At 33.5% G+C, this 16,973-nt stretch overlaps 1 protein-coding gene across 5 annotated transcripts in view; it reads right to left on the bottom strand.

The window, feature by feature from the left end:
• Positions 1 to 16,973, bottom strand: part of LOC129800773 (ribosomal protein S6 kinase 2 beta) — a 47,302-nt gene that overhangs the window by 8,470 nt on the left and 21,859 nt on the right. For all 5 annotated transcript variants that reach the window (XM_055845431.1, XM_055845406.1, XM_055845423.1 and 2 more), the window contains 3 exons: positions 7,860 to 8,306; positions 7,609 to 7,731; positions 1,167 to 2,197 (listed from right to left, as the gene is read on the bottom strand). In XM_055845431.1, the coding sequence (XP_055701406.1) occupies positions 1,167 to 2,197; positions 7,609 to 7,731; positions 7,860 to 8,306 (1,601 nt within the window). The remainder of the gene's footprint in view (positions 1 to 1,166; positions 2,198 to 7,608; positions 7,732 to 7,859; positions 8,307 to 16,973) is intronic.

Below are 16,973 nucleotides of genomic sequence, written 5' to 3'. Positions count from 1 at the left end.
AATAAGTAGGTCAAAATTGATATCTGCTGTAAGTGAAACATTTTAAGAATAGGGCTAAAAATTTCAATATTTTGCATTTTCTGAACTCCTTGTTTGAATTCTAAGAAACTTACAACTTTGAAGATGATCTATGGAGGCCATCTATGGAAAACATTTTAAGCCGATATCTCTTTTATCTTGAAAGATATTGAATTTTCAAATTTTCAATTTGTGACTTTTTGCCTCAGTCTCCCCTAATAAAAATCTTTAAAATTCAGCCGGTTATAACCTGATTTTCGGAGGCCTTTTTTTGAAAAAAAAAACATAACTTCGTGGTGAACAAAATTCTTCTCCGAAAAACATCGAAAAGTTTTTTTTTCAAAAACCGTCTCTAAAAATCATTTCTGAAAATATAGTTAAAATGTTGTACCTTCATATATGCTTAAGAGCTCGAATTAAATATTATTTTTATTATGTTGAAAAGAATATGTAGGGTAAGTGTGCCAAATTCAGGCCAGTTTGCAATTTCGGCCACCTTTTTTGTTTCTCGAATTTCCATGAACTTTTAGATTTTACGTACTCTAGAGATTATACAACGCAAAAGAATAACAAAAAAATGTTGCTTCGACAAACGAGATGACGTGAAAAAGACATTGGAAGAATTCCGGAAAGGCAAGGAACTATGAGAATGAAGGTGGTCGAAATTGGGCACCAAAGCTATGTCCATATTTTTATTCATTTTAAAATGTATCAAGAATGATTTTAGAGTAAATAAAGACGGTAAACTCTTTACAAGGTTCCAAGCAACACTCTTTCAGAAGAAAGAATAAAAAAAATCAATTTGTATTTAAAATATTACATTTCAAACTTGAGACTTTGACGCTTGCCGAAATTTGGCACACTTACCCTATAGAAAATAATGCTGTTTTATGTTGTTTTTTTTTCAAATCTGCCTATTTAAAATCATAATCAATAATAATTACTATAGACTGAACATGAAATTAGTTAAGCAGTAGAGCGCTTGACCAAACGAGAAATAAATAATTTGTATTGAGTTAATTAAAATTTAAAAATAAAAAATGTTATTTTTTGGAGTGTAAAATAAAATTCTGACCAAGGCTCTAAATCCCTAAAGTTCGCCACTGGATGGTACAATAAATAATGTAAGTAATTGAAATTTCACTCACCTGTGAACGACACCATGCTCATGGAGATAGGCCACTGCTGAGACGACAGTTCGCAAAACAGCACTCGCCTCCGTCTCTGACATCCTCTGTATCGTGAGTATCCTGTCGAGCAATTCACCACCCTTCAGTAACTCCATGACTAGATACACATACGAATTGTCCTCGTGAACCCCAAAAAGTGTCACAATATTGGGATGATTTCCATATCGCAGAAGAATTTCCACCTCTTCCCGACAATCATGACCAGACTTGCTGATTATCTTCGCTGCATACTGCTTCCGTGTCTGCTTATGCTCACACAGTCGACACACAGAAAATGTACCACGTCCCAATTCCTGCATCATATTGTACTCATCACAGAAGGCTCCTGGCTTCACACCCGGAATCTCATTGGAAAATGGAAGTTTTGGCTGCATAGCCGCTACAGCGCCAGCACTACCATTTGACAGTGGCATTCCGGCATCATCCAGTAGACCCGGTGCTACAAAACTAAATCCTCGGAAGATTTCATGGGCACTCGCACTAACAGGACCCCCAGGTGAATCCCTCGGTGACTTACTTGTGTATTCTGTGTCGAAGTAGAAGGCATCATCGCGCGAAACAGCCGGAATGAAGGGCGGCCGAACCTGTTTCGTCACCAATGCATCCCAGTCGATTGTAGCGAAAAATTCATGCTTCTTGATATCCTCAATGCCACCTGGTCCAGCTCCAAGACGATTTTGCGGATTACGCTTAAACAACATTCGTAGCAGTGACTGTGCCTCCGGACTCAGATTATCCGGCATTCCGAGTTTCGTCTTGAGAATCTGATTCATTGTCTCTTGTCGTGTAGCACCATGAAATGGAAGATTTCCCGTCAACATCTCATACATAAGCACACCAAATGACCACCAGTCAGCAGCAAAATGATGACCCTTCCTATTCACCACCTCTGGTGCCATGTACTCCACAGTGCCACAGAAGCTGTACGTCTTCGACCCATCCAATGGCTGTTTTGACAATCCGAAATCCGTTAAGGCGATATGGCCATCCTGAAAGGTCATACAAAAGGATTTCCCTATACATATACATTACCCCTTAAGATGAATATTTCTCGGAAAACTCCTTCTCACTATCTCATAAAATTTTCCCACTTAAATCACCTGCAAACTTGCAACCCACAAAGATTTCTACAAAGTTTGTACTTTTCCAGGAAAATCTCCAACATCTTGCTTGCCACCCCATTCAGCCACCATAATTCAATTTCAATTACACCATTAAATAAAATGCAGTTAGGAAAATCAATATTAAATAAGCTCTATATAACTAGTTGGAAATGCTACTCAAATACTTCAAACTTTAAATATTTCATACAATATTTTATTGCAACTAGAAAAAAAACAATTTTTTCTCTTTATTCTTTGTTCATTGAATATTTACGAGGGTCTTCATAATACTTTTATTTCAGTTCAAATAGAAGAGAATGTAGGATTCGATTACCCATATTCGAGACCGTCAAATTGTAGCTGTTATATCGTCAGTTAAATCAGCATTTATCGTAACTTCATTTTTGCGATTTTGAGATATATATACATATTTGAAATCAGCGTAATTTTGTTTATTTAACGCACTTGTTAAAAAAAAACTTTTATAAGCCCAATAAAAATTATTTTAAACAAAAATTATCGTAAGTGCCCTTAATTAAGAAAAATTTATCAGAATTTGTCGTCTTTTGGGGAAGTTACGACAAATTTCCATACAAAATTTTCAATAATCAGCATTTGCCGTAACTTCTTTTGCTCACTTGCGTGACTTGTAATTTGCAGCAAAATTGCAATATTTCTCAACAAAACGTTTACAAACTCTTCCAAATATCGAAAGACAGTGCGAATAGTGTAACATGAAATCATTTTAATTCAATATTTGCGAGAAAAAAGTGAGAAAAAATCTCTACCCATCTGTCATTAATTCAAAACAAAACAAGCGACGTGGCGCACAAAATTTATTCAATAAAACTTATGAAATAAAACCTTTTAGGGACAGAGATAAGAGTTTAATTGACTACTTTAGTGAAATAAAGGCACTCATTGACACTAGAGTTTTTAAAATTGATGAGTTTTTTGAAAATTGTCGTAACTTCCAAGATCTCCATACATTGGAAGTTACGGCTTTATAAACGATGGAAGTTACGATAAAATCTTATTGTGTTTCATCGAACATAGGGGAAAGGCTCATAATTTTGTCCAGTTTCTTATTTTGGACACTTTGAGGATAACATTGGACACTAAAAATAAATTGATTAAAATGATGGATTTTTATTCCAATATTTGATGAATAATGAATTCTATGTAAATATTTGTTCTTTTTGGAAGATTTTAACACAAAATTCGTTAAATTTTGAATATGATTTGAGTTAAAATTGCTTTGTTGAAAATTCAGTGTGAGCAATTGCTTGCGAGAAATATGACAGAACTTTCTTGTTTACTTATGTCTTATTTAGCTGTGGTGAAGTACTAACAATGTTTCTTCGATTTTTTTGAGTGATATCATTGAATATTCATTGAATATTGTGTTGATTCACGTTACTGGAGATTTGTACATTTGCCCTGAAGTGAGATTTGCCTTGTGAATTAGATTTTTCGTGTGAAAAATGGGAAATTTTCTAAGACATTCACCAGTGAGGTGATACTCCTTATTTTGGACAGGTGTTTTTCTCACGAAATTTCGTGAAGTTTTAGCTTTTGTGATGACTAGGTTGGGCAAATGCCTGGAGAAACAAAGGAGCATCATCTCTACGAAAGAGATGTAGCGAGAAATGCCTTGAAAGGCTCCCGGAAAGGTCAGGGAATGAGCGAATCCGCACATACTTGGAGTATCGAAGTCAACTCACTTTAATGAATGATATGGAAAGTTTCCGGGCTTCTGTGACATTCTACGTTTCCCTTACATGAACAGGAAGACGACTTGGTAAGATTGGTTCATCAAATGAAGAACAATGGGCATCCTATTGAGGCGGATTAGCTGTCCAAATGTACAGCCAAGTTGGCCAAATTAATAAACAAGTTGTCCAAAATAAGAGCCAAAGTCACCTCTACATATCAATTCATTTTTAAACGTATTAAAACTAATTTTAATAAAAATAAGACGATAAATAGCTTGCTAAGTTTCTAAACAACCCTTCTGACAAGAGAGTAACAAGAAATGTCAATTAGTATTGAAAATATCGCACTTCAAACTTGGAACTTCGATGCTTATAAGCAGACTGTCCAAAATTATAAGCCCTTACCCTATATCTCAATATCTCAGCTTTTAAATCATTTTATAAAGATTTTCTCGAGTTAACTTACAGTTTATTAGTGCCACTTTTATTATTTTGACTCAAAAGTATCGCATTCGGGGCTCATTTTTAAGAAAAATAATATTGAACTGAAAATTTCGTCTCCTGAAAAGTTGTCAAAAGGAAGTTACAACAAATGCTGATTTAACTGACGATATTTATTTAATTTTGCTCCAAATAAAGCGAAAATCCATTCATATTCACAAATTTTAATTTGTTAATTTCTCAGAAAAATTAAAAGTGTACTCTTTCACCATCGAATTTTTCATCGATCGACCATGTTTTCCAATGAAAAACACAATGAGGTAACTGTTGTTTATGCGTTTTCTTTAACATTTAATGTCAGATTTCTGACTAATTTGAGTTAAATTAAGTGCTAATCTTTATTGTTAATACTACGTGAAGTTCTCAAATGAAATAATTACCTATTTCGTGAACAAAAAGGGTTTTTCTGAAGTGTCTGCAAATGCTTCAATAGGAAACCACGGAAATATGATTTTTTGGAGAGATTTTCTTATTGTTTTAGATGGGAAAGGAGAAAAGACCAAGAATAAGAACAAATCCTACCCTCAAGAGCAACTTAACAAGGTTTTGGAAACCTTTTGTCGCGGTTTCACTTACACTGCTTGTCTCCAATTAGAAACTTTCCCTTGTTTCCATTTGGAATAATATGTTTCCAATAGAAGCATTTTGCACTTGTGTGTTTTTCTTGTATTTAAGAAGTTTTCAAAATATATCCAAAGAATTTTTACTAAACAGTAACACTCTAGAAGAGTCAAGGAGCAAATTTATGTAATTCTCTTCAGAAAAAATGTGAACTTAATGTGTTGAATCCTCTGCCAAAGTTAAAGCGTCTGGAAATGGTTTTGAATTAGGACATTTACCCTAACTAATCCCTTGCATATTCATCGGTTCAGAATTTACAACTGTGATGGAACGAGGTTTTTCTTCTCCTCACACAAAAATAAAAAAACATTTGTCCGCTTTTTCAAGGGCTCTGTTAGGTTTTTTAAAAAAATGTACTATTTTATAATCATTGTCAATTCTTATATTATTTGGATGAAATTTAAAAGATTTTAATGAAACATTTCATGACCTGAAGAGATGGTAAAAAAATTTAAAAAAATCAGCTTGAAAATTCATTTGAAACTGAACTTTTTCTAAAGTGTTCCGCTTTCCTAATTTTGTCCTTTTAATTTTTGGTTTAAAAAAAGATATGTCAACATTCTTATTTAAGAATGTTAATCCCCTTTAAGAAGCAGGGGGTAAAAAACAATTTTTCTACCTATTTAGAAGAAAACATAATTGGATGGTCGTAAATTAATTTTGCAGTAATGGCAAATTCGACAAACTCAACCAAAATTGAAAAATATCAACAAATTTGTTTTTAATAATGTAACTGCCGCACGAATTAAAAAGAAACGAATTAGTGTGAATTATCGTGTATTCCCCGATGAAGATTTCTCATTTTAAAGTGTCACACATTTCTTTAAACTTTAAACCTTAAAGTTGAAATATAACAAACTACAGGATAACAGAGTTGAAATGGAAATCCCAAACATCTTTAAGTTTTCCTTCATTTTAAAGTTTGTTGGGAGGTTTTTTCAGGTCTTATAAATAAGGGAAAAATTAAATTGTATGAAATATCGTTACCCTTTAACTAAGAATTGAGTAGATTATTTGCAAAATTTTTGGAATATACTATTCATTAGATTCTATAACTCAGAATACTTTGTTTTTTGAACGAAAATAAGTTTAGGTTATTTTTATTTTTTGAAAAATGTCTTACGGCGTTATCACACCTGCACATTAAAATTTTAATGTGATTCACATTAATTGTCGCTTGTGAGCGTCCAAATATTTTATTTGTGTCTTTGAGTCACTTAATATTTGGGGTTTTTCTGTTTATTGATAAAGAATTGGACTTGGCCTGCAAAAATAAAGTTTAAATTTATCTAAAGCATAAATATTTTTCACATTCAAAAATTAAAGAGAAAATCGCATTAATTTTTCGCATTAATGTTATAAATCAATTTATATCAAATTTTGCGGGCCAAGTCTACCTTTTTATCAACAAATAGATCAAATTTTGAATATAAAATAATTCAAACACACAAATTACACATTTGGACTCTCACCAGCGACAATTAATGTGAATCATATTAAAATTTTAATGTGCAAGTGTGATAACACAGTTATTCATTTTTAAAATAAAATGATTTAAATCAATTTCACAGATCTATTTTCCATTAAAATAGCTCCAAGCAGGAAATGCTACGTCAAAGTACATTTTGTTAAATTATCACCTCTGAAGAGATACATTCGAGAATAACTACGATTGGGGATTATTTCCGTTTGAAATGTAGCAAAAAAGATACATGGTGATGTATATTTGGTGTAGGAAATATCCTCCCCCCTCTTTCATCTAAACGTTTCCTCAATTCCATCAAAATCCCCAACGTCTATTTCATCACATGCCATATTGTATATGATCGCCAAGAAATGCTTCAATCGCATAAAATCAATTTGAAAGCAAAAGGGAGGTTCTTTTATGATTGAATATCCATCGTCTTTTTTTCTGCTTTTCATCCCACACAATGTTATATCTGCCATTTCTTGTAAATTTTCCTCCCGTTACATGCAATATTTTCTAATTGTGTTGCAAACTCATTGAGGTATAGGGCATAAAGTTAGTATTTGTTTATATCCCAGGGAAGTAAATCAAAGAGAAAGGTATATAGGGAAATACTAGAAGGGAAAAAAACACCACAATTCTCATTCCCAAACGTCATCTGAAATAATTGATTTTATGTTCATTTCCTCTTTTCATTTAACACGCCTCATTTTCTCTTAGACACTTTTCTTATTATTCAATTATCCGTATATTTCACCCCTCACTCTATAGTGGTGCTTTTAATGGAAAATTCTCCACCAACATTCAATTACATCCCTCTTAAAAAGTCACTTATGAGCAATTAAAATTCCTCATACATTCCTTTTTGCATCTTATATACAAAGCCTCACTCTCTCTCTTCACCAATTACCCACCCTATTTTCCTGTTCTAATAATAATTTCCCTTTGATAAAGAAAGAAAAAAAAAAACAACGAATTGATGTTGTACTTACTTGATCTAAAAGAATATTTTCTGGCTTAAGATCTCTATAAATAATCCCAATACTATGTAAATGATTAAGTGCCAGAGCCAATTCGGCAAGGTAGAATTTTACATCCTCCTCCGTGAACATTACCTACAAAATAAGAAGAAAAACAACATTGGAATTTGAAGAGAAAGAGGATATCTTTCAGCATATTTCCCCTAATTTACACCATGAGTAATGTATGTATATAGCAGAAAATAGAATATGAATAAACTCACTTCTTTGCTGAGTCTAGTAAATAAATCGCCACCACGTAGAAAATCCAATATCAAGTACAATTTTCCAGGTGTTTGGAAGGCATAGTGCAATTTAACAATGAAAGCATGTCCAACATCAGCCAAAATATTTCTCTCATTGGTGCTCCTAACACGATCCTTCACTTTCAGTGTAGCCTTCTTTAACACTTTCATGGCATACAGAGTTCCAGCATCTTTACCGACAATTTTACGCACTAGGAACACTTTGCCAAAAGATCCCTCACCCAGAACCCTCAATAGTTCAAATTGCGATGGATCGGCCTTCTCATGACCCTCCTTCACTACGTCCTTCAATTCAATTTCTCGCTCCTTCATTTGAATGTCCTCACTTGCCACATAGTGACTCTCCTCATGTGGAAGGGGATCGAAAGCATCATCGACCACCATTTCTACATCCTCTTGAGACACCTGAAAATTTTCACACACCCCATTAACTTTCTAATTGACATTTTTTTACACCCACACACATTGAACATTGACTAAGAATAGAATAAAAAGTATTGGAGAAATTAGGAGAGAATATTCTTCCTGTACTAACAAAAATACACATCGCACTTGTAAGATTATAATGGCACAACCCATACATTGAGAAACTTCTGCATAAGGAACCAAAACCTTTAAATGATCTTATACTAATCTTTTAAAAAGCTGATGATGAAAATTTAAGAATATATATTATTGTCTTGAGAAATACTATATAATTATATATAGAGTAATTTTATAGGAAAATATATCTTAATTAAATAATTCTGAAATTTTATAGAATAGGTACTCAAAATATAGAGGTATAATAAAAGTCTCTTATAGGCATTTAAATAGTTGTATACATTTCTTTACATAAAAAAATAATAATTATTTCTAATTGATTATTGTAATCCATTTATAATTACCTGATTAGTTTCAAATTGTTCAACAAACGTAAAAAGTAAATCTAGAAAATAAAACCTTTCAAAAGCCCATCTATAGCCCTTTTAAAGTACTATAGATATCTCATATAAGTAATAATTTGTGCTTTAAACGCCTTTGTAGAATTTTAGAATTACGACAATTACAATCTTTAGGGGAGACTGGGGCAAAAAGTCACAAAACGGATATTTTATTTTTTTTACAAGCTACCCGTGCACCTCCAAAATTTTTTTGTGATCATTCTCAAAAATGTTGGTGCAAATAGTATCAGGCATGAAATACTATCACATTTTGTTTCGCTTTATTTCGGGATTCCGTAAATTTAAGTAAAATACCTAGATTACATATTTTCATAGGAAACTAAATCTTCTACGCCTTTGTAAAACACTGTTTTCGCTACCTGAGCGAGAAAAGCGCATTTTAAGCTATTTTACAAAAAAGCACACAAAAGACTGTAAATCGTTTGACCAATGCAAACAACAAGCGGCAACACATAGCACTGACGTTTCTTTTCACCGTGGGACATAAGAAATTGTTTCGGTGTTTGTTACTTTTAGCTCCATAGCTTTTGTTACTTTTTACCCCAAGTGGGCATTTTTAATAAAAGGATCTCTGGAGAACAGAATCTTTGTAAAATTCTAAAATAGATATCAGATTCGTATTCAAAAAATATCCAGATAATTTGAGAAATATTCACCAGTGCATCAAATTTAAAATAAGTAGCTAATAATTGATATCTTCTGCACGGAAAATATTTGAAAAATAGGGCTAAAAATTTCGATATTTTTTATTTTCAAAATTCCTTGTTCAAATTTTAACGAACTTACGACATTGAAGAAGATCTATGGAGGCTATCTATGGAAAAAACTTTAAGCCGCTATCTTATTTATCTTGGCTGATATTGAATTTTGAAATTTTCGATTTGTGACTTTTTGCCCAGTATCCCCTACACGTTGTCTAACCTTTATTAAAAGAGACGTTATTTCTTCGATTTGATATATTTTTCGAATATTTGAATAAACAAAGCTTTTTTAAAACTTTTCTTTTAAAATGATTTACGGCAGGTGCTACCCTTACATATAAAAATGGAGTACTTATAAAGAACTCGGAGGCTGTTAAAGTATTTCTGTGAAAAAAGTTAGAAATGTTTGATACAAGAATAATTTAAAAAGAACGATTTTTCCAATCAAAACCGTATTTTAGTCTCTAACCCTTGAACGACGAGAGGGACAAGAATTGGGCTTCAGAAGAAAGTCATTCTTTTTTTAAAGGGTTAAGGGGTTACGTTAGTCTACAAGACTAAAAAAAAGCATACATCCTCTTAATTTTTTCGGCATAATAAAAAAAATATTTAATCTGAGCTATTAAACACAAATACAACATTAAACTATATTTCCTGATATTTTTAGTTTTATATGTTTAAAAATTCAGCTGCTAGGATCTGATTTTGGGAAGTCTGTTTTGAAAAAGTCTCAACGGCTTAATTTTTATACTTTTTAAATAAAAATGTCAGAAACCATAGCTTAAATGTTGTACTATTTAGGCCTTATAGATTGAATTGAATATTTATTTATAATGTTGATATATTAGGTGAGATTCTTAATAATCTCACCTACTATAATCCTAACAAAATCTCATGTCCTCCGATCTGCCCCAAACTTGGCCAAAATGTGTTTGGCCATTTCCTGATCACGAATATATTGATGGCTAAAAAACGTTCCCGTCCGTCCGTCCGTTTTTTTTTAATTATGCTCATTTTTAGGCTTCATGACTCTCGTAACTCCTCAAGAAAAATTTAAAATTCATAAAAAAAATCAGTGACTACCAATTAAAGTTGTGTTTTGTTAAATAAAAAAGTTATGCAATTAGTTCCAATTCATGTTCCTAAACAGGTATATATGAGAAGACTTTTAGGTTTCGCACGTACTCTAGCTTCGAATACTTCATTGTTTCCCAAATTCTTTTAATGAACCTAACCTATGGCAATATATTTTAATAACAAGTCTTAAGTGACACATTTCCTGAAAAAAAATTAAGAAAAATTCATTAAATGAATAAGGGAAAACTATGAAGTGTTTGAAGCCAAAGTGTGTGCGAAGCCTGAGGGCTTTACCTTACCCTTGTACAATAATGGGCCTGTACATTTACTAAGTAGAATAGATTTAACATAACTTTTAAATAAGTAAATAAATTGATCACTCAAGGTAAAAATTTTACTATATATACTTCTTTTGAAATTTATTTAAGAAAAAAAGTTGCGCCATTATATTTGACAAGTGCGATATCACATAGAGAAGAGACATAAAACAATTAAATCCAGTAAAAAATTTGACTACTTTAAAAATATTGCTATTTACATGCAAATCTCAAAGTCCACAAGACAGAATCTTCTCAGGCATAAAAATTTTGGTCAAATATTGGTAAGTGATATTTTAGTAAACAATCATATCTCTTCATTTAAACTCATTGAAGTATGAAAAATCTATGTAGAGATGTGAAGTATAAACACATAAATACAAATTTAAATAATTGTACAAGGAAACACGAAAAGAGACACTTAAATGGTCTTAAACTTGAATTATTCCCCTAAAGAACAAGAGTTGTTGTATACTAATGAAATTTGAATTATAAACACACGTTTTTTTTTAATTTTTAAACTATATACAAATGATAGCTTTTTCCACCCTTTCCCAATACCCCCCTACTACTCTTTCATATAATTAAAAAGTTTATATTCACGTAAAAGAAAGTCACAAAATAATTTAAATTGCATTTTGAATATTGAGTAGGAGTAACAAAATTAAAGATACTTTGCATAGTAAAATCGCAAGAACAGAAATCCCATTTTCGTGTCCAACTTGTGATGAACAAATTTTCTGGAGAGGAGAATTTTGATATTCTATTTATACCCAATCAACAAGTTGGAACAAATTTTTTGTTCTTCTCTACACTTCACACGTTTTATTTTCACTGTGTCTAAAGGTGTCTACACATTATAAGAAATTTCTATCAAAAATGAGCTTCAAGAAGTGTTCTTCAAGAAAATTGCCTACACATTGGTGAGAATTTTTGACAAAAAGATGGATTTTTGAAGAAAATTTGTCTAATGTGTAGACAAATTTCTTCAAAAATCATATCCAATTCAAGGTAATTTCCATCAAGAATTTTTGAAAGAAATTACCGGCTACACATTGGAATAAAATTCATCAAAGTCATTCTTGACAGAATTCTTGACGGAAACCATCACGATTCAAGATTGTTTTTCACGAAAATTTGTTATTTTCTGCTGGAAAAAGTGAGAAAAACGTTTGGTGAAGTTCCTTGGGATAGTATTTAGTGAATTTCTGAAGAAAATCTTCTAAATATGCAAGGGAATAGTGTTTTTCTGGAGATGTCATTCCTGGTGGAATCCAACCCAGCTTTTGAAGGAACATTTCCTGTGATTTTTCTCCAGAAATTGCCGGAAGTTAATCCATCTGTGTATTCTTGAGGTGTTCCACAGTACAGTGGCTTCGTACTCCATGGATTGCAAGATGGATGGAAAGGAGAAAATTTACGGGCACTTTGGAATCTCTATATGCCTTGGTTACTAATTACAACAAGAGCTAACCAGAGCCACCGAGGAAATCTCAATGCAAACGAGAGCTGTCCGGAGCTACAAGAAGCCATCACTTGAACCCCCAGAAGAACATCAGAATGATCTTTTATATCATTCACTTTCTCAACCACTAGGAACTATGTGGGATTGCTTCCTTTCGAGAACACCAGAACTGGATAGCCACAGGCCCTCGATTCCTCCGTGGGACTCCCAGTTTGAGTAGTAGTGCATGAAAAGGTGGTGAGAAATAAAAAATAATCTAAAGTAAAATCCTTAAAAAAAAATTTTTTATTGAATCTTTTTTCTTTTTACAAGGAGATTATCCCGAAAAAAAAACAACTTTTTCTCCACAGCAAACTGCGAATATCACACAATTTGTAGATGAAAATAAAAATAATGTTTTGAGGTTATGGTCCCGTATTCCGAAAACAAAAATCGACCGTCAGTCGTCCAGTGTGAAGTTGATCAAATATCATTCATAATTTCCCACCAAGTGTTTTGTGATCTTGTGTGTCGAAGGGCGGGAAGACGAAAATTAATTATTTTGAGCGCTTTTGTTGTAAACTTGGAAGAAATGATGGAGGAAATACCTCGAAAAAGAAGAAAGTGGTGCAATTTCTGGAGCAAAATCACAGAAAATGTTCCTTCAAAGGCTGGGTTGGATTCCACCAAGAACGACAACTCCAGAAAAACACTATTCCCTTGCATATTTAGAAGATTTTCTTCAGAAATTCACTAAATACTATCCCAAGGAACTTCACCAAATGCTTTTCTAACTTTTTCCAGCAGTGAAACAACAAATTTTCGTGAAAAACAGTCAGAAGAGCAAGAGACTTGGAAATGATGGCAAACTGTCAAAAAATTTTTGATGGAAAATAAAAAACCCAGTGTGGAGGCATTTTTCTTCAAAAATTCCTTCAAAAATATGAATTTTTCTTTAAAAAATTCTTGAAATAATTCTTGATGAAATCAGCTCCAATGTGTAGACACCTTAACACGAAATGAAAACATGCAGACAATAATCTACCCATGAAAAATCTTCACCCACTCTCTATGACAAAAAAAAAAAAAAATAAAAACCTCCATCAGAAAACATTTTAAATGGGTATTTTCCATCCAGCAACAGTTTATAACACGCATAAAGCAATAAAATGAGTGTCTCTTGCCCTTTCATCATTATAGCAATTTTTTCATGTTTTTATTTTCGAGGGAAGAATTATTATGTTGTACCAGGCTGTTGAGCATCATGGGTTTTGTCAGTGTTTAATGGTGGATAATTTCACCAAATGATGAACGATAAAAATAGAATTAAAAGATGTGTACCTCTTGACCTATAAATCTATCATAATGAAATTCATCACACTTTATTGCCCAGACAATATCTGTCATGAGAAAGTCAATGCAAAATTCTTTGAATTTTTCCATTGATACATCCACCCACACTTTGGTACATATAAATCTCTATTTCACAAAATCTAATCTTCCTTTATAAACCACTCTCTTATTATTTGCACAACATCCCCCCAGATACACTTTCTGATTTGAATAACCATTGGAAGTTTCAATTACATTTTCTCCACAGAGATCACTCAATCAAATATCGCAATTGCATGACTGTTTTCCACGAACTCTCTGACCACACAGAAATAACGCGCATGGACTTGGGATGCAGATGAGTCTTGTCTGGCGTCACATTCTTATCATCTTTCGTATGCTATTCACTTTATCGGAATTTCCCTCTACCCCACACCAATATAACAAAACAACCCAACCCATCTTCACATCAATTTCTGATTACACTGTCGCTCTGTTGGGCTGTTTGATTTTCTGATAATTCAATTTATTTTGTCCCTTCCGGACAACATCCATTACGACTTACAGATGAGCTTTCGTTATGTTATCCTTGCGGCATGTAACATCCTAAACTCTAACGATATATAACTATATATCCCCTAGTGTCAGACACTCATGTAGCAAATTTCGATAATTACAGAGAGCATGTGCGCAAAAAGAATATTGTGATCCTTGAGGATAATATAATATTTCATCCGAAAATCATGTCAAGGTGGAAATACTGCGTACATTGAGGAAAATAGATGCTTATTTGGGCATTGGACCTTTCAGAAAATGTAGGCAGAAAATGGATATAATGCCAAATTCCTGTTTAAAGAACCATTTCTGGACCACTAAACTTATAAACATTTGGAGATACTAAAAGTAAAGTTAAACAAACAAAAACTAATTATTGATGATACTTATCAGTATTAGTTGGCAATGATTTAGGCGTGAATTGGGTCAGCTTTATAAATAGGCTTTTTATCCTATTTTTAAACAGAACTGGACCTTAGCGTGATATTATTAAGTTTTACAAACCCATTGTGAAGCTAAAATACATAAGCCAAATAACCCTTAATTCCTTTTAAAAATAGGGGAAAAAGTCTATTTTCAAAGATACCCCAATTCAAACGTGTCCCATTTTTCCCTATAGTAAAACATCAATTTAGAATGCTCCCTATAAATTGATGTTGATTGTTGTCATCTCTGACCTAGGTTACTAAAAATATAAAGTCGATATATCTGACCGTTTAGCTAAACAGGCAGTTAAAAAAAAAACGAAACATATAATCAGCATAAATTATATCAAAGTATGGCTCGAGAAGTGCAGAAGGTATCAAAAGTCGAGGGATTCGGCTCATTCATAGCGGGGGTTTGATTCTTCCAAGGTGTCTTGGCTAAAAAGTAAATCGAATTCTATTTGCAGAAAATATCGTTTATGCACGAAGAATTTAAACTCAATTTTGAATCAAAGTTGGGATTTTTTTTTGAAAGGGACAGATAATCCTAACCGGCTTATGTAGGTGAGATTCTTAACGTGAGCTAGCTCGGAGTGCATGCAAATTCGATTTAGAGCTGAAGTTGGGAGACGCCATTCAGTTATCTTGAACCAAATTCGTGAAATTATACAAGTTTTGTATTTAAACCAAAATGCCAAGGATTTGGATGAACTGACAGAAAAGTGTTATATGGGTGAAATGTAGACCAGAATGTTCTCTATAATTTTCCCATAGAACATGATCTCATCGATTACTCAGAAGCCAAGATAAGCGAGGTTTTTTGTTTCTTAACTCGTTTTTTCATCCAGAGTGCCCCAAGTAGTCATTTGTTGAGCTTCAACTATTTCAAAGAATTGTTGTATTTTGTGGGACTTTCCATTTAAAACCCTATTTTAAGTGTCTTGGTGGAGTAGAGGCAGTCAAATTGGCATCTGAGTGATTTCAAAGCGTTATTATGGGAAAAGTCAATTTTTTCACACTTAAACGGCAAAATCGGAGTGATAGCGTAGTCTGAGCGGAAAATGATGTATGGACGAAATGTAGAGACAAATGTGTTCTACAATTGTGTCGAAGTAATCATCAAAATCGGTTTAGCGACAGTCGAGATAATTGAGGTTATGTGATATTGAAATTGGTTTTTCGACTGTGGCGCCCCTGGTGTTGGTCCCACGAAGTTCAAATATTCTAGAAAGTTGTAGCATTTGGTGAGGTCTTTCGTTTAAGCCCTCACTCATCAAAATCGGTCACATAGAACCGGAGATATGATTTTTTGAATTTTGTGAACTTTGACCCCTCATATCTCCGGTTCTGTTTTAACCACAGCGCACATACGCACCATTTTGGAAACGTCCTAGACTGGACTACAACATACTAAAATTTCATTAACTTGCACAATGCCGTTTTTGAGAAAAGTGACTTTGAATTTCGATGAATTTTGACGCTATCACAGCGCCACCTGTGGTGACCTTTTGAACTTCCATCTGAAAGTGCTCATCGAGACGAAACCAAAAAGGTAAAATTTAGGTCGCTATGTTAATTAGAACCGGAGATAGAGGCCGGTCAATGTTCGAACTTTGACCCCTTATAGCTCGGGTCAGGGGTTATGGATCGACTTAAGGTTTTTTTTGTTTGATAGGTATAATCAACGGCTACAACATACTAAATTTTCAGCCCGATGCACAATGGAATTTTTGAGTTATTTAACTTTTAAGATTTAAAAATTTTCTTTTTAAAAAAAGCGCCCCTAGCGGTGGTTTTATGAACTTGCGATGTTAGAAGGAGAAGTGGAATTTCACGAGAGCTTTCCAAAAAGCCCTCACTTTTTAAATTCTGACAATTAGAACCGGAGTTATGGCCATTTTAAGAAAATTTTTTTGGACCCTTATAGCTCGGGTCCGGGGGGTCGGGGGACCTTAAGTTTGGTATTGATGGAAAGCTCTAAGGCCCAGCTATAACATACTAAAATTTGAGTCCGCTGAATGCCATAGGGGCAGAGCTATTGAGAAAACAAAAAAAGGGGGGTCTTCAAAATGGCGGAAGGAGGGGTGGGGGGTGGGGGGTCTATGCACCAAGTTGCAATTTTCACCCGATATATAACCTTTGCCGAAAACCGCAAGTCGATATCTTTTTTAGTTTAGGAGCTATTAAGCTCCAAAGAGCGGCCGGCCGGCCGGCCAGCCGGCCGGCCGGCCGGGAACGTAAATTAGCCACATATATATTCGTGATCAGGAAGTGCTG

This window comes from Phlebotomus papatasi, chromosome 1, assembly GCF_024763615.1.
Source record: "Phlebotomus papatasi isolate M1 chromosome 1, Ppap_2.1, whole genome shotgun sequence".
Classification (NCBI taxonomy): Eukaryota; Metazoa; Arthropoda; class Insecta; order Diptera; family Psychodidae; genus Phlebotomus; species Phlebotomus papatasi.
This window is presented reverse-complemented; position numbering and strand designations above follow the sequence as displayed.